At 45.4% G+C, this 24,781-nt stretch overlaps 1 protein-coding gene across 3 annotated transcripts in view; it reads left to right on the forward strand.

Annotated features, from left to right (window-relative positions):
* LOC124802971 (F-box only protein 22-like) overlaps positions 1-24,781 on the forward strand; it is a 219,274-nt gene that overhangs the window by 146,666 nt on the left and 47,827 nt on the right. For all 3 annotated transcript variants that reach the window (XM_047264064.1, XM_047264062.1, XM_047264063.1), the window contains exon 8: positions 14,891-15,083. In XM_047264064.1, the coding sequence (XP_047120020.1) occupies positions 14,891-15,083 (193 nt within the window). The remainder of the gene's footprint in view (positions 1-14,890; positions 15,084-24,781) is intronic.

Here is a 24,781-nt window from a genome sequence, read left to right on the forward strand (position 1 = left end):
TGTCCCATGCACCCTCCCACCACCACCTACTCCAGTCCTGTAACCCGGAAGGTGTACACGATCAAAGGCAGAACCACGTGTGAAAGCACCCACGTGATCTACCAACTGACCTGCCTACACTGTGACGCATTCTATGTGGGAATGACCAGCAACAAACTGTCCATTCGCATGAATGGACACAGGCAGACAGTGTTTGTTGGTAATGAGGATCACCCTGTGGCTAAACATGCCTTGGTGCACGGCCAGAAAATCTTGGCACAGTGTTACACCGTTCAGGTTAACTGGATACTTCCCACTAACACCAACCTATCCGAACTCCGGAGATGGGAACTTGCTCTTCAATATATCCTCTCTTCCCGTTATCCACCAGGCCTCAATCTCTGCTAATTTCAAGTTGCCGCCACTCATACCTCACCTGTCATTCAACAACATCTTTGCCTCTGCACTTCTGCCTCGACTGACATCTCTGCCCAAACTCTTTGTCTTTAAATATGTCTGCTTGTGTCTGTATATGTGTGGATGGATATGTGTGTGTGTGTGTGTGCGCAAGTGTATACCCGTCCTTTTTTCCCCCTAAGGTAAGACTTTCCGCTCCGGGGATTGGAATGACTCCTTACCCTCTCCCTTAAAACCCACACCCTTTCGTCTTTCCCTCTCCTTCCCTCTTTCCTGATGAGGCAACAGTTTGTTGCGAAAGCTTGAATTTTGTGTGTATGTTTGTGTGTCTGTCGACCTGCCAGCACTTTCATTTGGTAGGTAAAAAAAAAAAGCACAGAAAATTTGTGCACTACTATACCATTTACCTATACATCTCATAGCATAACCAAGTTTATTATTTGTGGTATACACTCTCTGTTTAGTTACACCACAAGTATAACCACATTTGCTTCAATCACAACAGTTATAAACAATTCTTAATTGTGATGCACAACCTCATCTAGCACGTATCACATCAGCTACCTTCACACCACTATTGCCACATTCCTTAAATTGCAAAACTTTATTTATTTGTTCAGATAGAGCAGTGTGTTCAACAATAACACAACCTGAATCGACACGTTGCTTTTCAGTATTAGCAGAGTTAATCCATTTGGTGAACCGATTTCCATAAAATTTATGTTGTTTACTATCTTAATTCTTACCATTGCTTCAAAATGAAATAAGCAACTCACACACACAATGCAGCTTTACTGTATGATTAAATGATGATGGCGTCCTCTTGGGTAAAATATTCCGGAGGTAAAATAGTCCCCCATTCGGATCTCCGGGCGGGGACTACTCAAGAGGACGTCGTTATCAGGAGAAAGAGAATTGGCATTCTACGGATCGGAGTGTGGAATGTCAGATCCCTTAATCGGGCAGGTAGGTTAGAAAATTTAAAAAGGGAAATGGATAGGTTAAAGTTAGATATAGTGGGAATTAGTGAAGTTCGGTGGCAGGAGGAACAAGACTTTTGGTCAGATGATTACAGGGTTATAAATACAAAATCAAATAGGGGTACCCCCCTGCGGGTTCGGGGGTAAGAATAGGCCCGCGGTATTCCTGCCTGTCGTAAGAGGCGACTAAAAGGAGTCTCAAACGTTTCGGCCTTCTGTGATGGTCCCCTCTTGGGTTTGACCTCCTTTTTTCTTCCAAATGTCCGTCGTCAGTGCGTGCCATTTGGGGAAGGACACCTTACGTGGTGTTTTTGTATTGGTCCATCATGCTCCACCATCTTGCATGTTACCTATTGTCGTGTGGGGGGGACTACGCCCAACATCTTCTGGGTGGTCTCCTTCTCGCCTTGTGCGCACTCTTCTTCTTAGCGCCTACGACAACTGTGGACCCTTTAAACACCTAAAATCCAGCACGGTAGCCAGTCCGTTGTGGTGGGGTCGTCATGTACCCTCTTGGTGGTAGCCCCCTGACCACGCAGGGATCGCACTACAGATGCCTGAGCTGTTTCCTCCCCATGCATGCCAAAGAGTATGTGCCCATCTTGTCTGGGGCACGGGGACTCCGGGCAACGGGATATCGGCCAGGTACCCGTTGCTTTGGCTGGGTGGCGCCCTTGGGGAGAGCCCTCGTTCGGAGTAGGTGGCATCTGGGCGGATGTGGCGCAATGAAGCGCAATAAATCACATCAAGCTGGTGGTCGCACGGCCACCAGCGTCTCTAAGCGAGGTAGAGTCGACTTCGATGCTGCGCAGTATGACCCTCAGACGTTCCCCTCGTTGGCTGCGCCATGGGAGGGACGCCGATCTAGTGCCAAGCGGGAGCCTTACGTACCGCAATACCTTGTCTGCAGCAGGACTGATGGTGACTCCTTTCTTCCGACGAAGCCTATGTTTTTTGTGGAACACCTGGAGGATAAGTTTGGGGAAGTGGCGGGGTTGTCAAAAATGAGGAATGGGTCCATCCTCCTCAAGACGTCCTCCCCAGCCCAGTCACGAGCGTTGCTCTTGTGTGATAAGCTGGGTGATGTCCCTGTTACCGTCACTCCCCACAGTAGCTTAAATATGGTCCAGGGGATTATTTACCATCGTGACCTCTTGTTGCAATCCGATGACGAGCTGAGAGCGGACTTGGAACGACGTGGTGTGCATTTTGTCCGTCGTGTCCATCGAGGACCCAAGACAAACAGGGTGGCCACCGGTGCCTTTATCTTGGCCTTTGAGGGTGATGTCTTGCCCGAGAAGGTCAAGGTGATGGTTTACCGTTGCGACGTCAAGCCATACGTGCCTCCCCCGATGCGGTGCTTCCAGTGCTGGAAGTTTGGGCATATGTCCTCCCGTTGCCCATCCGGCGCTACATGTCGAGATTGCGGACGCTCCTCTCATCCTGATTCTCCATGTGCACCTCCGCCTGTATGTGTTAACTGTGGGGAGCACCACTCTCCATGCTCGCCGGATTGCCCCGTTCTTCATAAGGAGCGGAAGATCATGGAATTTAAGACCCTGGACCGGCTTACTTATCGAGAGGCTAAACAGAAATATGAAAGGTTGTATCCTGCTTCCCTTCGAACATCTTATGCTGCAGCCACGTTATCGTCGCCCGCACGAGCGACGGTTGTCGCTTCATCTGTGCCGCCTTCAGTGGGCCCTCGGGGCCATGTATCTCTGTCTGCCCCCCTCGTGCCTGGGGGCAAGCCTTCCTCTCTTGCCCCCTTAGCAGTTGGGGGCAAACCCTCTTCTGTCGCTCCCCCCAAGCTTACTTCGGGAGTGACATCTGCTCCACAACCGGGAGGCTCGATTCCTCCCCCTCCTTCTCCGGCGGCGTTGCCTCCGCCGGTTCCTCTCTCGCGGAAGGGGTCCCTCAGGGCTCTCCCTTCCTCCGTTTCTTCTCCTTCCCAGCCAGATGTCAGCCAGCGGCTGAAGGTTCCGCCACCTGCTGGTCGTAGGGCTTCTGCGTCGTCGTCAGCCTCCGACGCTCCTTCAGAGAAGCTCTCCCAGCCCTCTCACCCTAAGGGCAGACGCGAGAAGAAGGAACGGAATGTGTCCAAGAAGAAGGACGTTCCGGCGGTTTCAGCACCGCCTGCTGTACATAGTCCTGGCTCCGGGGATGAGGTGGAGATCCTCGCCTCTGCCGCGGATCTCGCCCCCACGGAACCCTTGGGGGCCTCTCCTATGGACTCAGCTGACTCTCCCCCAGTGGCGGCGGTTGGCTCTGAAGCGCTGTCTGCCTCTTAGTCGCATTCACGCCCTCCCAGTCCTTTCCTGCTTCCATTCTCCAATGGAACTGCGGCGGTTATTTCCGCCACCTGCCAGAGCTCCGGATGCTTCTGAGTGATTCCCCTGTTCTCTGCATTGCTCTGCAGGAAACTTGGTTTCCTGCACTGCGGACCCCCGCCCTTCGCGGTTATCGGGGATACTATAAGAACCGTGCTGCCTGTCAACGAGCGTCAGGTGGGGTTTGCCTCTTTGTTCACCACTCTGTCTGTAGCTCCCCAGTACCCCTTCAGACGCCTTTAGAGGCAGTTGCTGCCAGGGTTGAGCTCTCGCCGGCTATTACTGTTTGCTCTGTTTACATTCCTCCGGATGGGGAGCTCCCCCGCCATGTCTTGGCTGCGCTGCTGGCTCAACTCCCGCCACCATTGCTGCTTCTGGGCGATTTCAATGCCCACAATCCTCTATGGGGTGGGACTGTCTCCGATGATCGCGGTCGGGCCGTGGAGCATGTGTTGGCTCAGCTCGACCTTAGCCTCTTGAACACCGGTGCTCCCACGCATTTCAGTGTGGCCCATGGCTCGTTCTCGGCCATCGATCTCTCTATTTGCAGCCCTGGACTTGTCCCATCCCTCCACTGGAGGGTGCATCCTGACCTGTGTGGCAGTGACCATTTTCCCATCTATTTGTCACTGCCACAGTGTCATTCTTCTGGGCGCTTGCCCCGCTGGGCTCTCCACAGGGCTGACTGGCCAGCTTTTACTTCCGCTGTAACCATTGCGTCTCCCCCACAGGGTGACATTGACGAGGTGGTCCGTGTTTTCACCACGTCCATCATTTCGGCGGCCGAGGCTGCCATCCCCCGTTCCTCTGGCCTCCCTCGGCAGAAGGCTGTCCCCTGGTGGTCGCCGGAGATTGCTGAGGCTATTCGCGACCGTAGGCGGGCTCTCCAGCGTCATAGGCGGCACCCGTCTCTGGAGACCCTCATCGCCTTTAAGAGGCTCCGTGCCTTCGCCCGTCGTCTTATTGCACGGCGTAAGCAGGAGTGCTGGGAGAGGTACGTCTCCTCCCTGGGCTCCCGTGTCTCGTCCTCGCACGTGTGGTCCCGGATCCGGCGGATTTATGGCTCCCAGACCCCTATGGGTGTCCCTGGGCTCTCCTTGGACGGCGCTGTCTGCACGGACGCTGCCGCCATTGCTGAACGGCTAGCCGCGCACTTTGCTCAGAGCTCTGCGACTGCATCCTATCCCCCCGCCTTTCGCTCTCTCAAGGAGCGAGCCGAGCGGACGCCGTTCTCATTCCACACGCGTCGTTCTGAAACATACAATGCTCCTTTCAGCGAGAGGGAATTCCTCGCCGCCCTCGCCGATTGCCCTGATACAGCACCAGGCCCAGACTGCATCCACGCGCAGATGCTGAAGCATCTCTCCAGGGACTGCCAGAGACACATTCTCGCGATATTTAATCGCATTTGGAGCGAAGGCGTGTTCCCGTCGCAATGGCGGGAGGGCGTTATTGTCCCCATCTTGAAACCCGGTGCGGACCCACTGGCGGTGGACAGCTATCGTCCCATTACCCTCACCAACGTTTTGTGCAAATTGCTCGAACGTATGGTGGGGCGGCGTTTGTGTTGGGTCCTTGAGTCGCGCGGTCTCCTCGCTCCATCCCAGGGTGGCTTCCGTCGGGGCCGGACTGCAGTGGACAATTTGGTGCGGCTGGAATCTGCTGTCCGTACGGCTTTTGCCCGACGTCAGCATCTTGTTGCTGTATTTTTCGATCTGCGGAAGGCGTATGACACCACATGGAGGCATCACATCCTCGCCACGTTGCATGGGTGGGGTCTTCGTGGTCGGCTCCCGGCTTTTCTTCAAAACTTTTTATTGCGCCGCTCTTTCCGGGTGCAAGTCGGTGCCACCTCTAGTTCCTCTTCTATACAGGAAAATGGGGTCCCGCAGGGCTCGGTGTTGAGCGTCTCCTTATTTTTAGTGGCCATTAATGGTCTGGCAGCAGCAGTGGGGTCGTCGGTGTCTCCTTCTTTGTATGCCGACGACTTCTGCATCTCATTTAGCTCCACGACTACGGGAGTCGCCGAACGCAGGCTGCAAGTCGCCGTTCGCAAGGCAGCATCATGGGCACTGACTCATGGCTTTCAGTTCTCTGCTGCCAAGACTCGAGTAATGCACTTCTGCAGGCGTCGGACGGTCCACCCTCATCCTGCACTTTACCTCGATGGCCACCTGCTTGAAGTGGTGGACACTTGCCGCTTCTTGGGACTCGTGTTTGATGCCCGGCTCACATGGGTTCCTCATGTTACTCAGCTGAAGCAAAAATGCTGGCGGCACCTCAACGCCCTCCGCTGCCTTAGCCACACGTCTTGGGGTGCAGATCGCTGCACGCTGCTGCGGTTGTACAGAGCCCTTGTGCAGTCCCGGCTTGATTATGGGAGCCTGGCCTATGGGTCTGCGTCCCCCTCAGTGTTAAAGTTGTTAGACCCCATACACCATTGTGGGGTTAGGCTTGCCACTGGCGCTTTTCGCACCAGCCCCGTGGATAGTCTACTGGTGGAGGCTGGGGTTCCCCCACTGCGGGTTCGCCGCCATCGTCTGCTTGTCGACTATGCTGTCCACGTTCATTGCTCGCCAAATCATCCCAATCGTCGCCTGCTTTTCCCTGCTATGGTCCTCCATCTGCCCGAACGGCGCCCTAGGTCTGGGCTTTCCATAGCTGTCCGTGTCCAGTCCCTGCTGTCAGAACTGGGGTCATTCCCTCTTCTGCCTCCCTTCCGGGTCCGTACACCTACGCCTCCCTGGTGTTTGTCCCGGCCGTCCGTCCGTCTGGACTTGGCACAGGGACCCAAGGACTCGGTTCCGCCTGTGGCCCTCCGTCGCCGTTTTCTTGCTCCCCTCGCCTCATTTTCGGACTGTGAGACTGTCTACACGGATGGTTCCCTGGTTGATGGTCGCACTGCCTACTCTTTTGCTCATGCTGCTCATGTTGAGCAGCGCTCCTTGCCGGCTGGCTGCAGTATTTTTACTGCAGAGCTGGTGGCCATATTTCGCGCTCTTGACCATATGCGTCTCTGCTCAGGTAGGTCCGTCGTGATCTGCAGTGACTCCCTGAGCAGCCTTCAGGCCATCGACCGCTGCTATCCCTCCTCTCCTCTGGTGTCCTCCATTCAGGAGACTGTTTCCGCCATTGCCCGTTCTGGTCGTTCGGTGGTCCTGGTTTGGACGCCCGGTCATGTTGGCATCCCAGGGAACGAACGTGTAGACAGGCTGGCCAAAGGGGCGATCGACACCCCGGCTTTGGAGATCGGCCTTACGGCTCGCGACCAGCAGATGGTGTTGCGCCGTAAGCTGATTGGGATGTGGGCTGCTGAGTGGCGTGGCATGACAGCCCCGAATAAACTGCGGGCTGTCAAGGAGACGACCGCCGTGTGGCGTTCCTCCCTGCGGGCTTCTCGCAGGGACTCGGTAGTCCTGTGTCGGCTGCGCATCGGCCACACGTACCTGACGCACGGCCATCTCTTGCGTCAGGAGGATCCCCCCCTGTGTCAGTGTGGGTCCCGGCTGACGGTCGGCCCCATTTTGCTGGAGTGTCCTCGACTGCGCACACTCCGGCAATCTTTTAATCTCCCAGGCACTTTGGCTTTGGTTTTATCTGACGATGCCTCCATGGCTGATGACGTTTTAAATTTTATCCGTGGTAGTCCGTTTTATGGTTCGATTTAGGGAGGTCCTGCGCCTTTCCCTTTCTGTGTCTTTTGTCCTTGTGTCTGTTGCTGTTCTGGTGTGCCGTGAGATGGTTGACTCTTTCCCATTTTTGTTCTTGTGGTCAGTCAACCAGTCTCCGGCCATCTTCCTTTCTTCTGTTTCTTTCTGTCTGGTGTTCCTCAGTCCTGTTCTTGTTTGTAGTGTTTGTTGCTGCATTTGTGTTCTTTTAGCGCCTGGGGGGACGTCTCCTCCCCCTTTGGTTTTTACCTGCTCCGTCGATTTTGGGCTCGCCTGATTTTGGAATGGGGGACTGATGACCTTCGCTGTTTAGTCCCCCTTAAACATACCAACAACCACCACCACCACCAAATAGGGGTAATGCAGGAGTAGGTTTAATAATGAATAAAAAAATAGGAGTGCGGGTTAGCTACTACAAACAGCATAGTGAACGCATTATTGTGGCCAAGATAGACACAAAGCCCATGCCTACTACAGTAGTACAAGTTTATATGCCAACTAGCTCTGCAGATGATGAAGAAATTGATGAAATGTATGACGAGATAAAAGAAATTATTCGGGTAGTGAAGGGAGACGAAAATTTAATAGTCATGGGTGACTGGAATTCGTCAGTAGGAAAAAGGGAGAGAAGGAAACATAGTAGGTGAATATGGATTGGGGGGAAGAAATGAAAGAGGAAGCCGCCTTGTAGAATTTTGCACAGAGCATAACTTAATCATAGCTAACACTTGGTTCAAGAATCATGAAAGGAGGTTGTATACCTGGAAGAATCCTGGAGATACTAAAATGTATCAGATAGATTACATAATGGTAAGACAGAGATTTAGGAACCAGGTTTTAAATTGTAAGACATTTCCAGGGGCAGATGTGGATTCTGACCACAATCTATTGGTTATGAACTGCAGATTGAAACTGAAGAAACTGCAAAAAGGCGGGAATTTAAGGAGATGGGACCTGGATAAACTGAAAGAACCAGAGGTTGTAGAGAGTTTCAGGGAGAGCATAAGGGAACAATTGACAGGAATGGGGGAAAGAAATACAGTAGAAGAAGAATGGGTAGCTTTGAGGGATGAAGTAGTGAAGTCAGCAGAGGATCAAGTAGGTAAAAAGACGAGGGCTAATAGAAATCCTTGGGTAACAGAAGAAATATTGAATTTAATTGACGAAAGGAGAAAATATAAAAATGCAGTAAATGAAGCAGGCAAAAAGGAATACAAACGTCTCAAAAATGAGATCGACAGGAAGTGCAAAATAGCTAAGCAGGGATGGCTAGAGGACAAATGTAAGGATGTAGAGGCTTATCTCGCTAGGGGTGAGATAAATACTGCCTACAGGAAAATTAAAGAGAACTTTGGAGAGAAGAGAACCACTTGATGAATATCAAGAGCTCAGATGGCAAACCAGTTCTAAGCCAAGAAGGGAAGGCAGAAAGGTGGAAGGAGTATAAAGAGGGTTTATACAAGGGCGATGTGCTTCAGGACAATATTATGGAAATGGAAGAGGATGTAGATGAAGACGAAATGGGAGATAAGATACTGCGTGAAGAGTTTGACAGAGCACTGAAAGACCTAAGTCGAAACAAGGCCCCGGGAGTAGACAACATTCAATTAGAACTACTGATGGCCTTGGGAGAGCCAGTCATGACAGAACTCTACCATCTGGTGAGCAAGATGTATGAGACAGGTGAAATACCCACAGACTTCAAGAAGAATATAATAATTCCAATCCCAAAGAAAGCAGGTGTTGACAGATGTGAAAATTACCGTACTATCAGTTTAATAAGTCACAGCTGCAAAGTACTAACGCGAATTCTTTACAGACGAATGGAAAAACTGGTAGAAGCGGACCTCGGGGAAGATCAGTTTGGATTCCGTAGAAATGTTGGAACACGTGAGGCAATACTAACCTTACGACTTATCTTAGAAGAAAGATTAAGTAAGGGCAAACCTACATTTCTAGCATTTGTAGACTTAGAGAAAGCTTTTGACAACGTTAACTGGAAGACTCTCTTTCAAATTCTGAAGGTGGCAGGGGTAAAATACAGGGAGCGAAAGGCTATTTACAGTTTGTACAGAAACCAGATGGCAGTTATAAGAGTCGATGGGCATGAAAGGGAAGCAGGGGTTGGGGAAGGAGTGAGACAGGGTTGTAGCCTCTCCCCGATGTTATTCAATCTGTATATTGAGCAAGCAGTAAAGGAAACAAAAGAAAAATTCGGAGTAGGTATTAAAATTCATGGAGAAGAAGTAAAAACTTTGAGGTTCGCCGATGACATTGTAATTCTGTCAGAGACAGCAAAGGACTTGGAAGAGCAGTTGAATGGAATGGACAGTGTCTTGAAAGGAGGATATAAGATGAACATCAACAAAAGCAAAACGATGATAATGGAATGTAGTCAAATTAAATCGGGTGATGCTGAGTGGATTAGATTAGGAAATGAGACACTTAAAGAAGTAAAGGAGTTTTGCTATTTAGGGAGTAAAATAACTGATGATGGTCGAAGTAGAGAGGATATAAAATGTAGACTGGCAATGGCAAGGAAATCGTTTCTGAAGAAGAGAAATTTGTTAACCTCGAGTATAGATTTAAGTGTCAGGAAGTCGTTTCTGAAAGTATTTGTATGGAGTGTAGCCATGTATGGAAGTGAAACATGGACGATAACCAGTTTGGACAAGAAGAGAATAGAAGCTTTCGAAATGTGATGCTACAGAAGAATGCTGAAGATAAGGTGGGTAGATCACATAACTAATGAGGAGGTATTGAATAGGATTGGGGAGAAGAGAAGTTTGTGGTACAACTTGACTAGAAGAAGGGATCGGTTGGTAGGACAAGTTTTGAGGCATCAAGGGAACACAAATTTAGCATTGGAGGGCAGCGTGGAGGGTAAAAATCGTAGAGGGAGACCAAGAGATCAATACACTAAGCAGATTCAGAAGGATGTAGGTTGCAGTAGGTACTGGGAGATGAAGAAGCTTGCACAGGATAGAGTAGCATGGAGAGCTGCATCAAACCAGTCTCAGGACTGAAGACCACAACAACAACAACAACACACAATGAGAAACTCATACACACAATTACTTCACTTTAAACAAAATATTCGCGCCAAAACAACAGCAAACTGTGACTAAAACTCTCTGCATAAACAAAAGATAAGCAACTGTAAAGCTTTCACAGGTTAACCAACTTAAGGGACTAAAATGTCATAAAAATGAAACAAATTAGAGCAAAACTTTATTTTTAACAGAGCTTACTGTGTGCCATGGTGGTGATATAGTTCGTGCAACCATTTTTAAATTCCTCTAATTTTGGTTCTTCCTGTGGTCCATTTTCCTGGAAGTAAACTTTTTCTCGTTCAGAAAACTACAGAGAACTTTTTAAGACAAAAATTATATAATCGATTTTTTTGACAGTTATTCATGTACAAGTCCCCTTAGGACTGTTTTTGGAGAAGTATACAGACGAATCTGTGCACAGTGAGTCAAATTTGTGGAAATGTCACATGAGCGAATGTTACAATGAAGTAATGAAAATCGCTAAAGATGAAGTAAAAAATAAAAGATCTGGATTTCAGCTGATGAGCCAACTGATCCTATGGGTCTTTTTATTGCTAATGTCCTTGTTAGACAATTCGATCCATGAGAAAGTGAATTAATAAAAGCTGTACTGCTGACAACAGAATGCCTGGAAAAAGTTAACAATTCATTAATCATACATCTTTTTACCAATTCATTACTTTTGTTTTGACCTGAAGAAATTCAGTAAGACGATGTATTACTTTTTTGCCTTTGCTTCAAATTATTTATTGCACACTTGATAACTTACAACTTGCTGAAAAAACTGAAAAATTCTTTTGAATTAATTTTGCTGTAAGTTTGGAATAATGTGCAACATTCTTAAGTCCAGTAATATAATGTAGTGAAAGTTCTGCCTATCAAGTGGTTTAGCTGATAAGGACTTCTATATGGAAGTTCTAGGCAGTTTATATGAAGCAATTCAAACAAAACACCCAGGCTTGTAAATAATTCATGCCACTGTGATACTGTACTATACTTACATTTAAGTACTCTCCAAAAAGGTTGAGGTGCAGAGTTGTCAGTAGGCAAATAATACTGGGCCATCACTTAGACTGGACTGAAATACAAATTCAGTCTGCAAGAAGGCATCAGTGTCACTTCACTCAACATAGATATAAAAAAGTATTTCTTTTGAGCATACTTGATTATGGTGATGCTATTCTGCAAGGACACAGGCTGGAACAGGTGATTAATGCTTGTGTATAGTGCATTTCTGATGAAACAATGGAAAATCCAGGATGGAATGTAACAATACCAGAGAAGGAAAGTTCCATTCACCATATAGTGAAGATGCTGAGTCGCAATAGGCATAACAAAAAGATTCACACAATTATAGCTTTCGGCCATTAAGGCCTTAGTCAGCAGTAGACACACACACACACACACACACACACACACACACACACACACACACACACGAAAGCAACTTGCACACACATCTGCAGTCTCAGAGAACTGAAACTGAAACCACACTGTGAGCAGCAGCACCAGTGCATGATGCATGATGCACTGGTGCTGCTGCTCGCAGTGTGGTTTCAGTTCTCTGAAACTGCAGACGTGTGTGCAAGTTGTGTTTGTGTGAGTGTGTGTGTGTGTGTCTACTGCTACTGCTACTCTACTGCTACTGCTGGCAGAGACCTTAATGGCCAAAAGCTGTAATTGTGTGAATCTTCTTGTTGTGCCTATCGCGACTCAGCATCTCCACTATATGGTGAGTGGAAACTTTCCTTCTCTAGTATTGATACATTTCTGATGTACACTTTTTCAACTGTATCTCCCGTGCCTATGAAAAATCATCGTGGCTATGTGCCAATAGGTGTAGAGACTATCATAATCCATGCTTGCTTTACCGTTGTCTCCCATCACTGCACTACTACATATTTGTCGTCAACTCTTAGAATACTATCTGGTCAACACAGCGAAATATACATTCTCAACAAAGTAAAATCCTGTCTGTACCATCACATAATACTGTCATGTTCTCAAAATCATATTCTGTATCATAAACCTGATCAGGGATCTTCCTCAAAATATCAGAGAAATTAAATTCTTTCCAAACTTCAAAAGACTGCTGATGGTCCACATTCTGTCACAACAGTCATCTCTCCCAGACTCCATGCAGCTCACTTTCTTCAGTCCCCCTCCTTCACACCTTTCCCCTACCCCTTGTTGGCAGAGTTCTCTATTTATATTCTGTTCATGCCTAACAGTTTCTGTCACTATCATTTCAGTTTTTTCTTTCTTTATCTCTTTCACTTCTGATAATACTTAACGTGGCTTAAAATGTGCTATGCTGATCTGTATCATTCTAAATGTGCTTTATTATTATAATATTTATTATTAATATTATATATGATCTATTTTTGACAGTGTAATGTAACTAGATAGGTAAAAAAAATCTACTCACCAAGCAGCGGCAGGACGACACACACACACACGCACACACACTCACACACGACTGCAGTCTCAGGCAACTGACACCACATTGCGAGCAGCAGCACCAGTGCATGATGGGAGTGGTGACTGTGTGCAGGTATGGAGGAGGCTGGGGTGGGGAGGGGGAGGGATAGTAGGGTAGAGGGTGGCGGACAGCGCAGTGCTTTGGGAGCATGCAGCAACATGTTGGAGACAGGTTTGGGCAGCTATGTGCAGTCAGGAGGTTAGGCGAAGGGCAAGGGTGCATGTGGGGGGGGGGGGGGGGGGGTGTAGCAGAAAATGAGAGAAGTAAAAAGACTGAGTGTGATGGTGGAATGCAGGCTGTGTAGTGCCAGAATGCGAACAGGGAAGGCGCTGGATGGGTGCATACAATGACTAACGAAGGTTGAGGCCAGGAGGGTTACAGGAATATAGGATGTATTGCAGAGAAAGTTCCCACCTGTGCAATTCAGAAAAGCTGTCGGGAAGTGGGAAGGATTCGTATGGCACAGGATGTGAAGCAGTTATTGAAATGGAGGATGTCATGTTTGGCAATGTGCTCAGCAGCAGGGTGGAACCTTTTGTTTCTTGGCCATAGTTTGTCGGTGGCCATTCATGCAGACAGACAGCTTGTTGATTGTCATGCCCATATAGAATGAAGCGCAGTTTGTCGGTGGCCATTCATGCAGACAGACAGCTTGTTGATTGTCATGCCCATATAGAATGAAGCGCAGTGGTTGCAGTTTAGCTTGTAGATCACATGACTGGTTCCACAAGTATCCCTGTCTTTGATGAATAGGTGATGTTTGTGACTGGACTGGAGTAGGTGGTGGTGGGAGGATGTATGGGACAGGTCTTACATCTAGGTCTAATACAGGGGAGCCATGAGGTAAGGGGTAGGGAGCAGGTGTTGTGTAGGTACAAATGAGTATATTGTGTAGGTTCGGTGGATGGTGGAATACCACTATGGGAGGGGTGGGCAGGATAGCAGGCAGGAAATTCTCATTTCAGGGCACAATGAGAGTTAGTAGAAACCCTGGTGGAGAATGCAGTTCAGTTGCCCCAGTCCTGGGTGGCACTGAGTTACGAGGGGAATGCTTGTCTGTGGCCAGATGGTGTGACTTTGGGAGGTGGTGGTGGGACTGGAAAGATAATGGACAGGAGATTTAATTTTGTACAGGATTGGGAGGATAATTATGGATTGTGAAGGCTTCAGTGAGATCTTTGGTATATTTCGTGAGGGACTGCTCATCACTGCAGATGCAACGGCTATGGGTGCATGAGTACACAACATTCTATGGCTCTGAAAAAGGAATTGTGCAAGATCTACTCAGCTATTCAGAGAGTTGTTACCTTTACTCCAAATTATTTATACTCCACCAAAAACTTTCCATGCCATATCACATATACAATACAGTTTGTGGAACTCTGACATTGTTTTGTCAGGAGGAGGAACAGCAACTTTAATTAATTTTATTATTTCTTTAGTTTCCTGTCTTACAATTAGTTATGTTTACATTTCTGTTAATGGTGACTAGATCCAATAGTATTTGTTCATTTTTAAGGCAGAGAATGTTCAGCGTGAACTGTTGAGAGGCTCAAAATGTACAAATATTACACTACGAAATTAGCTCATTAATCACATGAGAATGACTCTAGTAATAGTTTGAAACTGAACAGATTTGTTCAAAACTAGTCACCATTAACTCAAATGTGAATGCAACTTAGACAGAGAACAAGACAGAGTAAAATGCAACTAAATATAGACGAGGTACCTCATGTGCAAATATACTACCTTACGAAACATGTTTTAGAGTTGAACACACAAAGTTCGCTTTTATGAAACTTCATACATAGCATGTTACTCTCCATTAAGTATTTGTTTATGGATTATGTAAATCATTTGAGACCACCATCTGCAACAATTGTTTATAGAGACCGTGCATTATTTCCTTTTGCTAAAAGAATGCAATTTAATTTTTGTTCTTGCTTCTATCACATACATTAATATTTGTTTCTTTTCACAGGCAACCAGAACAATTTGTAATTGGAGGTGGATTTTTTAATCAGTTCCATTTTGTAACAAATGATGAGAAGAAGTGTTCAAAGGCAGGAGCAATTGTTGGCATAGCATTTTCAGGGAATAATGTGCATTGTACTTCCACCCTACTGGATACAGATATAAGGTGCAAAGCTGAAGTTGCAAGTCTTATGGATGAAGTGAGTGCACAGAAGTTCACAATAAATGCTATTCTTTTACAGGATAGTTTATAGACAAGATATCAGTGAAAACCTGTCATGACAGAAATTTTCTTGCATAACTATTCCTAAAGTAAACAATTTTTCAAGAAAACCATAAAATTGAGAGAGAAAATTGCTGGCCATTGTTTATCATCAGGAGAAATGTCACTGCTGCTGACATATATATAATTACAAACACTATCCTAGCTTTTGAACTATGGTTCTATAAGAGTAATGGATTGGGAAAAATTAAAAAGATCAATTCATTCAGTGCCCGGGATGAGTTCTCTGTCTCCCCACTTCCTTAAAACTGGTGGATTCCTCTCATCCTGGGGTCTGTTTGACATGTGCTTCCTTTTTGAACTTTTGCAAACTATCCCCCTCTCCTCACCAAGGAAGGAACTGGAACTATCAGTCCCAAAAGCTAGGACAGTGGTGGACGATTTCACATTTCTCCTGAAGGTAAGCACTGGCCAGCACTTTTGTCACTCAGTTTTCTTGTGTAATGTCGTAGTCATTATAGAATTTATGCTGAAACTTTATGCAACCATTTATTTCAGAACGGAAATTATATTGTAGTAAAATAATTATTCTTCAGTCCTAAATGTATTCAGATTTTGTGGATTTTAAACCCCTTTTTGGACTATATGATTTAAGTGAATATTGTGTTGAGCCTACAACACTAGAGGAAAAGTACAAGAATAATATTTCAGCTTTTAGACATAATTAGGTTCCACTAGTTCCCATCTCTGTAGCTGAATAGTCTGACTCTTCATGCAGAGGACTTGGGTTCAATTTCAAGTGCTGCTAGGGATTTTTCTTGGTGAGATGACTGGAATAGGGTGCGCTTAGTCTTGTGATGGCAATTGAGCAACTACTTGTACGGGAAGTACTCTTGAGAGTTCACAACTGCTTGGAGAAGACCGATGAGATGATTGCTTGCTGCTCCGTGCCAAATTGGCACAGGACGACATTGTAGCTGGTCAACGCCAAGTGGCTGCAGAGTTAAGTTTGATGAAGTTCTTTGTTGCTCATCATGCCAAAGCTCTGTAATCAGTTCATACTGTTTCAGAACATGTGTGAGAAATGTTTCTCAGGTGATGACCGAGGCCAATAGTAGCCAGTTATGCCAATAATAGCCTGTTACCATTGCTTTAACTTTGGGTCTTCACCTTTTGCATCCAGATGAATTAAGTTGACATTTTTTTCATATATGGAGAACACTCAAAGAGACAAGGTACAAATGAAGCAATAAAATCTAGCCATGTTAATGGATCCAATCTGAAATCTTTAAACTTATAGCCTGACAGTGAATCAACAAAAACCACATGATGCACACAGTTTTGTGTACTGTCTGCTCTTCTAATATAGGATGCCTAGGAAGCTGTTTTCTCGGATTGCTAGACAACAATTCGAGCAAATCTACATCTACATCCATACTACGCAAGCCACCTGACAGTGTGTGGCGGAGGGTACCTTGAGTACCTCTATCGGTTCTCCCTTCTATTCCAGTCTCATATTGTTCGTGGGAAGAAAGATTATCTGTATGCCTCTGTGTGGGCTCTAATCTCTCTGATTTTGTCCTCATGGTCTCTTCGCGAGATATACATAGGAGGGAGCAACATAGCCGTGCGGGATTAGCCGAGTGCTCTAAGGTGCTGCAGTCATGGACTGTGCGGCTGGTCCTTAGCAGTTAAGTCCCATAAGATTTCACACACATTTGAACATTTTTTGGAGCAATATACTGCTTGACTCCTCAGTGAAGGTATGTTCTCGAAACTTCAACAAAAGCCTGTACCGAGCTACTGAGCGTCTCTCTTGCAGAGTCTTCCACTGGAGTTTATCTATCATCTCTGTAACGCTTTCGCGATTACTAAATGATCCTGTAATGAACCGCACTTGGATCTTCTCTATCTCTTCTATCAACCCTATCTGGTTACGGATCCCACACCTGTGAGCAGTATTCAAGCAGTGGGCGAAAAAGTGTTCTGTAACCTACTTCCTTTGTTTTTGGACTGCATTTGCTTAGGATTCTTCCAATGAATCTCAGTCTGGCATCTGCTTTACCGATGATTAATTTTTTATGGTCATTCCATTTTAAATCACTCCTAGTGCCTACTCCCAGATAATTTATGGAATTAACTGCTTCCAGTTGCTGACCTGCTATATTGTAGCTAAATGATAAAGGATCTTTCTTTCTTTGTATTTGCAGCACATTACACTCGTCTACATTGAGATTCAATTGCCATTCCCTGCACCATGCGTCAATTTGTTGCAGATCCTCTTGCATTTCAGTACAATTTTCCATTGTTACACCCTCTCGATATACTACAGCATCATCCACAAAAAGCCTCAGTGAACTTAACGATGTTATCCGCAAGGTCATTTATATATATATATATAGTGAATAGCAATGGTCCTACAACACTTCCCTGCGGTACACCTACTTCAGAAGACTTCTCTCCATTGAGAATGACATGGTGCATTCTGTTATCTAGGAACTCTTCAATCCAATTACACAATTTGTCTGATAGTCCATATGCTCTTACTTTGTTCATTAAGTGACTGTGGGGAACTGTATGAAACGCCTTGCAGAAGTCAAGAAACAACACGACATCTACCTGCAAACTCATGTCTATGGCCCTCTGAATCTCGTGGATGAATAGCGCGAGCTGGGTTTTACACAATCGTCTTTTTCGAAACCCATGCTGATTCCTACAGAGTAGATTTCTAGCCTCCAGAAAAGTCATTACACTCAAACATAATACGTGTTCCAAAATTCTACAACTAATCGACATTAGAGATACAGGGCTATAGTTCTGCACATCTGTTCGACGCCCCTTCTTGAAAACGGCGATGACCTGTGCCCTTTTCCAATCTTTTGGAATGCTGCACTCTTCTAGAGAACTACGGTACACTGGTGCAAGAAGGGGGGCAAGTTTCTTCGCGTACTCTGTGTAAAATTGAACTGGTATCCCATCAGGTCCAGCGGCCTTTCCTCTTTGAGCGATTTTAATTGTTTCTCTATCCCTCTGTCATCTATTTTAGTATCTACCGTTTTGTCATCTGTGCGACAATCCAGAGAAGGAACTACAGTGCAGTCTTCCTCTGCAAAACAGCTTTGGAAAAAGACATTTAGTATTTCGACCTTTAGTCTGTCATTCTCTGTTTCAGTACCATTATGGTCATAGAGTGTCTGGACATTTTGTTTTGATCCACCTACCACTTTGACATAAGACCATAATTTCTTAGGATTTTCTGCTAAGTCAGTACATAGAATTTTACTTTCGAATTCGTTGAAAGCCTCTCGCATAGCCCTCCTCACACTACATTTCGCTTCGTGTAATTTTTGTTTGTCTGCAAGGCTTTGGCTATGTTTATTTTTGCTGTGAAGTTCCCTTTGCTTCCGTAGCAGTTTTCTAACTCGGTTGTTGTACCACGGTGGCTCTTTTCTATCTCTTATGATCTTGCTTAGCACATACTCATCTAATGCATGTTGTGCGATGCTTTTGAACTTTGTCCACTGATCCTCAACACTATCTGTACTTGAGGTAAAACTTTTGTGTTGAGTTGTGAAGTACTCTGAAATCTGCTTTTTGTCACTTTTGCTAAACAAAAAAATCTTCCTACCTTTTTTAATATTTCTGTTTACGTCTGAAACCATCGATGCAGTAACTGCTTTATGATCGCTGGTTCCCTGTTCTGCCTTAACTGTTTCAACTAGTACAGATCTGTTAGTCACCAGAAGGTCTAAATTGTTATCGCCATGAGTCGGTTCTCTGTTTAACTGCTGAAGGTAGTTTTCAGATAATGCACTTAAAAAGATTTCACTGGTTTCTTTGTCCTTGCCACCAGTTATAAACGTTTGAGTCTCCCAGTCTGTATCTGGTAAATTAAAATCTCCACCCAGAGCTATAACATGGTGGCAAAATCTACTTGAAATATTTTCCAAATTTTCCTTCAGTTGCTCTGCCACAACAGCTGCTGAGCCAGAGGGCCTATAAAGACATCCAATTACCATGTTTGAGCCTGCTTTAACTGTGACCTTCACCCAAATTATTTTATGTTTCGAATCTCCATCAATTTCTTTCGATACTATTGCACTTTTTATCGCTATAAACACGCCTCCCCCTTCACTGTCCAGCCTGTCTCTGCGGTATACATTCCAATCTGAGTTTAGAATTTCATTACTGTTTACATCTCGTTTCAGCCAACTTTCCGTCCCTAGTACTATGTTGGCATTGTGACCGTTTATTAATGAGAGCAGTTCTGGCACCTTTCTGTAGACGCTCCTGCAGTTTACTATTACCACATTAATATTGTTATTCTCTGTGCATTTTGCCTACTGCTACCTTGTCACATCTCAGGAAGCATCTTGTCGGGCCTAGGGAGGGAATTCTCTAATCTAAAAAACCCACATGTGCACTCCACACGTACTCCGCTACCATTGTAGCCGCTTTCGGTGTGTAGTGCACGCCTGACCTATTCAGGGGGACCCTACATTTCTCCACCCGGCAGCGGAGGTCGAGAAATTTGCATCCCAGATCTCCGCAGAATCGTCTGAGCCTCTGGTTTAAGCCTTCCACTTGGCTCCAAACCAGAGGACTGCGATCGGTTCTAGGAACGATGCTACAAATAGTTAGCGAGCGAGGCTTTCCGCCTTCACCAATTCCGCCAACTGCCTGTATGAACTGAGGATGACCTCTGAACCCAGACAGCAGGAGTCACTGGTGCTGACATGAGCAACAATTTGCAGTCGGGTGCACCCAGTGCTCTCTGTCGCTGCCGGCAGGGCCTCCTCCACATCTCGGATGAGACTTCCCCGGTAAGCAGACAGAGTGAACACTGGCCTTCTTTCCCAACCTTTCCGCTATTTCCCTAAGGGGCTCCATCACCCGCCTAACATTGGAGCTCCCAGTCACTAATAAACCCCTCTCCCCATGTGCCTGCCTGGACCTTGCTGAAGGAGCGGCCATACGTCCACTCACAAGCAGAGCGGGTGATGCCACACAGCCAGCCTCCACACTGACCTTCCGCCTTGTGCGGCGTGAACGCCGCTGAACCCGCCACTCCCTTTGGGGAGATGGTGGCGCAACCACGTCCCGTAACCATGAAGATGTCTCAACAGCAGGGACTGTGGATGAAGCATGTAACACCTGGGGTGTACCATGCGACGCACCAGACTCCCCACTGCCACTACACTCAGAGGCAGCAGCCTGGAAACGGTTGACCACGGTCATCAGCACGTTCAGCTGTTCGCGAACAGTGGCCAGCTCCTCCTGCGTCTGTACACAGTAGTCACACATCCTATCTGTCTTAATAAATCAACAATTTACTGCAGAGAGTTAATCAACTTTTAACTAGACTGCTAATTCACTAAAGGTAGCTGATAGCTGACTAAACTGTGATTACTAGACACTTCTTGTTGGAAACAATGAAAATGAGCACTACCTGTCTCTGGACTGTATTCAGAACAAACACGAAATCTATGGAACACTATTACTAGTACTTGAAAATTAAAGCTTCCTAAAAGCAAAAACACACGGGAAAAGAAGTTATAAGTAAGAAAAATACAGTTAATACTTAAATTTATGTAGCTTGCTGCACAGCAGATGTGAAGCAGATGGCATATTAATGAAGTTTATTATAGGAAGTTAAATTGACAGTACTTAATTTTGTGTATTCACAAAGGAGTGTTGCAAGCAAATGGGGACATGCAAATAATCAATGTCCTTCAGTATATACAATTTCAGTGCAAGCAAAACAATTCAGTCCGTAAGTCACAGCTGTAGTGTTTGAATGACGGCTCGTCTTTCACACTGCCTGTGCCTAGGCAGCACAGCACTTACATTCTCTTCGTATTGGGGCCATTCCTGTCTTTGTGTCGGGTTCGTCAGTGTACTATTTGCTGACGTCGTCTCACAGCCCTCTCTGCTCTTCCATTCTCGATTATTGTGTCGGCGCTTGTCATTACACTGGAACATTCCCCCACCCTCAAAGTGATGGACCGTCATCATGTAGGAAGCGCGGCAACATTGAGGAAGGCAGGAGTGTGTGGGCACTTTGCTGGACCGGAAGCTGTGGCTGCAGGGGACGTTAAGATTCCGGTCGTACCCTGCCAGCCGGCATTCACTATGGCTGAAATGTCCCCCAGAAAATGACCAGAAGGGTACACATCCACTTCAGGAGGCCAATAACCAGATGTAGATAGCATCAACTTCTGCAGTGTCGGCAGGTCCAGCTCCTTCGGTAGGAGGAGACGAGGTGAGAAATAGTTGCAATGCTTGATCTCTGGTGTGTGCGGAGTGAAGTTTGGTTATCTGCTGCTTGAATGTTCTGACAAAATGTTCCACTTCACTGTTTGATTATGTATGGGACGATTCACTAGTTAGATGCTGTATGCCATTGTGTTCACAGAATGTTTCAAATTCATTTGACATGAACTGAGGTCCATTGTCTGTCGCTATGAGGGAAAAAATAGAGGACACCTGAATTGTGCTACGTGATGTTGTCGAGTTCATTGGCACAGCAAAAGGAAACTTGCTATATGAGTTAACCACAATTAGCCAATGAGTGTTCCAAAAAGGTTCCAGAAAGTCTGTGTGCACACGTTGCCATGTTGATTGCGAGTTAGGCCAAACAGAGAATTTTTGTGGCAGAGTGGACTGATTTTCCGCACATGCGTGACACTGGGACGTCATCTGTTCTATTTGGATGTCCATACCTTACCAAGTACAGTGTCGATGCGCTAACTGTTTCATCCAAACAGTCCCCCAGTGTCCTTGGTGAAATAACTTCTTTCTGCAAAGCTTTAGGGATCAACACACGTGACTGTCCCTGTCATTTTGTACAAGACTCTCACCTTTCTGTATAGCAAGGCTATGCCAGTGTGCAAAGTATTGTTGCACTACAGAGTTCTTTATAGTATGAAAGGAATGAGGCCAAGATGTGTGAATGTATGTTAGCAAAATGTTCAAATCTGAATCAGCTTCCATGGTCTGTGCAATTTTCCCATAGTTCACCAGAAAGGCTTGTAGAAATTCAGAATCCAGAGCATTGATGTGATAACAAGATGCAGCAGAAGCATCAAAATCTGTATCAGGGCCAATCAGAAGACGTGAAATTACATCCGCATTACCATGTTGAGCTGTCGGACAATACAAAATCTCGTACTCGTATTGAGACAACAACAAATCCCACCCTCGTCGCCAATTTTTGTGAACTGCCCATGTGTCTAATATAGCGCGCCTAGGAAGCTGTTTTCTCAGATCGCTACGCAACAATTCAAGCAAATCATATTAATGGAGTTTATTACAGTAAGTTAAATTGATAATACTTAACTTTGCGTATTCACAAAGGTGTGTCAGATGCAAATGGTGACATACAAATAATCAATGTCCTTTGGTATATACAATTTCAATGCAAGCTAAACAATACAATTCATAAGTCGCTGCTGCAGCATTTGTATGACGGCTCGTCTTCCACTCCACCCACGGCTAGACGGCACAGCACTTATATTCTCTTCATACAGAGGCTGCTCCAGTCTTGGTGTTGGGTTTGTCAGTGTACTAGTGGCTGATGTCATTTCATAGCCCTCTCTGCTCTTCTGTCCGTGATCGTTGCACTGGCACTTGTTACGCTGGAACACACATCTATAATCCAAACATCATCACAATGAAGGAAAGAAATCTGAAAATGGAACGCACTTAGTCATGCAATGTTTCATTAATCACTGCCCAACCTACCTGCAAAGCTATAATGAAATTCTTTACAATAGTAGTGTGCCCGACTTCTCATCGCAAGTTGACCTTTTTGCACTTTTCAGTTAACAACTTAGTCTTGAAAGCCTATGTTGCTTCACTGATAGTGAAAGTGAAAGTGTATAAGTAACCAGCCTTATACTGCCTATTTAAGTGTCATGTCATCATCATCATCAGCAGCAGCAGCAGCAGCAGCAGCAGCAACAGCAGTTGGACATCCACTGCTTGACTAATGACTCCTCCACACTTTACAATGTGTTCCGGTCTTCACATGTAATCACCTGTGTTACGCCTGTGTGTTATGTAATGCCAACTAGCCACCTGTTATGTTGCTGCCTCAGTCTTTTCTCATCTCTGGGCATTTTGCAAAGATACATCAATCATTCATTCACTTTACTGTACTTACTGCCCCCATCAATTTGTATTTCATTAAAACTGTAACTGTGTTCCACTGGTTTGTTGTCAAAGCCATTTAATTTTTTTGTGTCTCTTCTAGTACTCCCCAGTGTATGCTTCTCTCCATTGCTTTCTCAGCAGACACCAGTTTACTCATGATTTTTACAGTGGTTCGCGTGTTTCTACTATGAGTCGTAACTGGCAGTACACACTTATTGCAGCTTTCCTTGTCCAACACATTGGAAACTTCCAGTAACTGTTACGAAAACTTTCTGAAGTTGCACAAGAACATCATTTATTTTTTGATGACCAGTTTCAGACTATTTGTCTATTATCAAATCAGTCATAAATGTATGTCCTCTGTTATTCCAGTCATACAAGTGGAAGATTGGCCATGGAGTCAATAACTGTGGTGATAGGTAATGTGGCCTCTGCATATGCTCATCACTGTAAGTTCTCTTTCACAGTTAGCGATGAGCATATGTGGAGGCCATATTATGTGTTATCTCAGTTATTGACTTCATGGCCATTTTTCCACTTGTATGTCTTGTGTAATGCAAGACTTACATTTATGGTTGATTTGATAATGGTGAAACAGTCAGAAACTGGTCATCAATAAATAAATGTTTTTCTTCTGCAACTTAAGATTTTCGTAACAGTTGTTGGAATCACAAAAATTTTATGAATCCATTGCAGCTCCAGCATGGTGGAGATATGGGATGTTGGAAGCTTGGTTTTTAAATCCTGTTTAGTTATCAGATGTGTTCCAGGTCATTTTTATTTATCTGTTTGATTCAGTTCCTGTTCATTCAGTCATCATCTCCAACTCCTCTGTAAAGGAAAACTTTTCAGTTGTGCTTGTTTGACTGTATTTTTGATTTGAATTATTTTCATTTTTAATGTTCTCGCTGCAATTATTGTAGTCTTTTTATAATTTTATAATTATAATTTGTATTCACACCTACTTTCAGATTTGCTGTATTGAGTTCTCCCTTTTCTTTCTTTTTTAAAATGTGTTCTTCAGGAAAACAGTATAGTGTCATCAGCAATAACATAGGCAGTTCTGATATGATCTGTTAACCAGGCACTTTCATTTTTCCTGATTAGCAAATCTGAAACCTTTCTGTAGGACTGACGATAATAGTTTTGTTAATGTTAATCTCTCTGCCTGAAATCTCTTTCAATTTTATATTTCCCACTATCTTGATGAAGGCTGATGGAAGCAGTAGCATTGCTGTATATCTTCTCCAGTACACTGACCGACACTGTCTTGCCAAAAGTAACCAGACACCCATTAGTGGGCCTTAATATGAGGTGTGTCCACCCTTCACGTTTTACAAGTTGAACTCTGCTGGGGACGCATTACATTAGGTGGCTTAATTTCTGGGGAGAATGGCAGCCCATTCTTCCTCAAAGAGTGGAAAGCAAAGAAGGTAGTGGCATTGTACACAGAGGTCTGGAATGAATTCAACATTCAGACTCATTCCAAAGGTGTTACATTGGCTTCAGGTTGCTGCTCAC

This window comes from Schistocerca piceifrons, chromosome 6, assembly GCF_021461385.2.
Source record: "Schistocerca piceifrons isolate TAMUIC-IGC-003096 chromosome 6, iqSchPice1.1, whole genome shotgun sequence".
In the NCBI taxonomy this organism is placed as follows: domain Eukaryota; kingdom Metazoa; phylum Arthropoda; class Insecta; order Orthoptera; family Acrididae; genus Schistocerca; species Schistocerca piceifrons.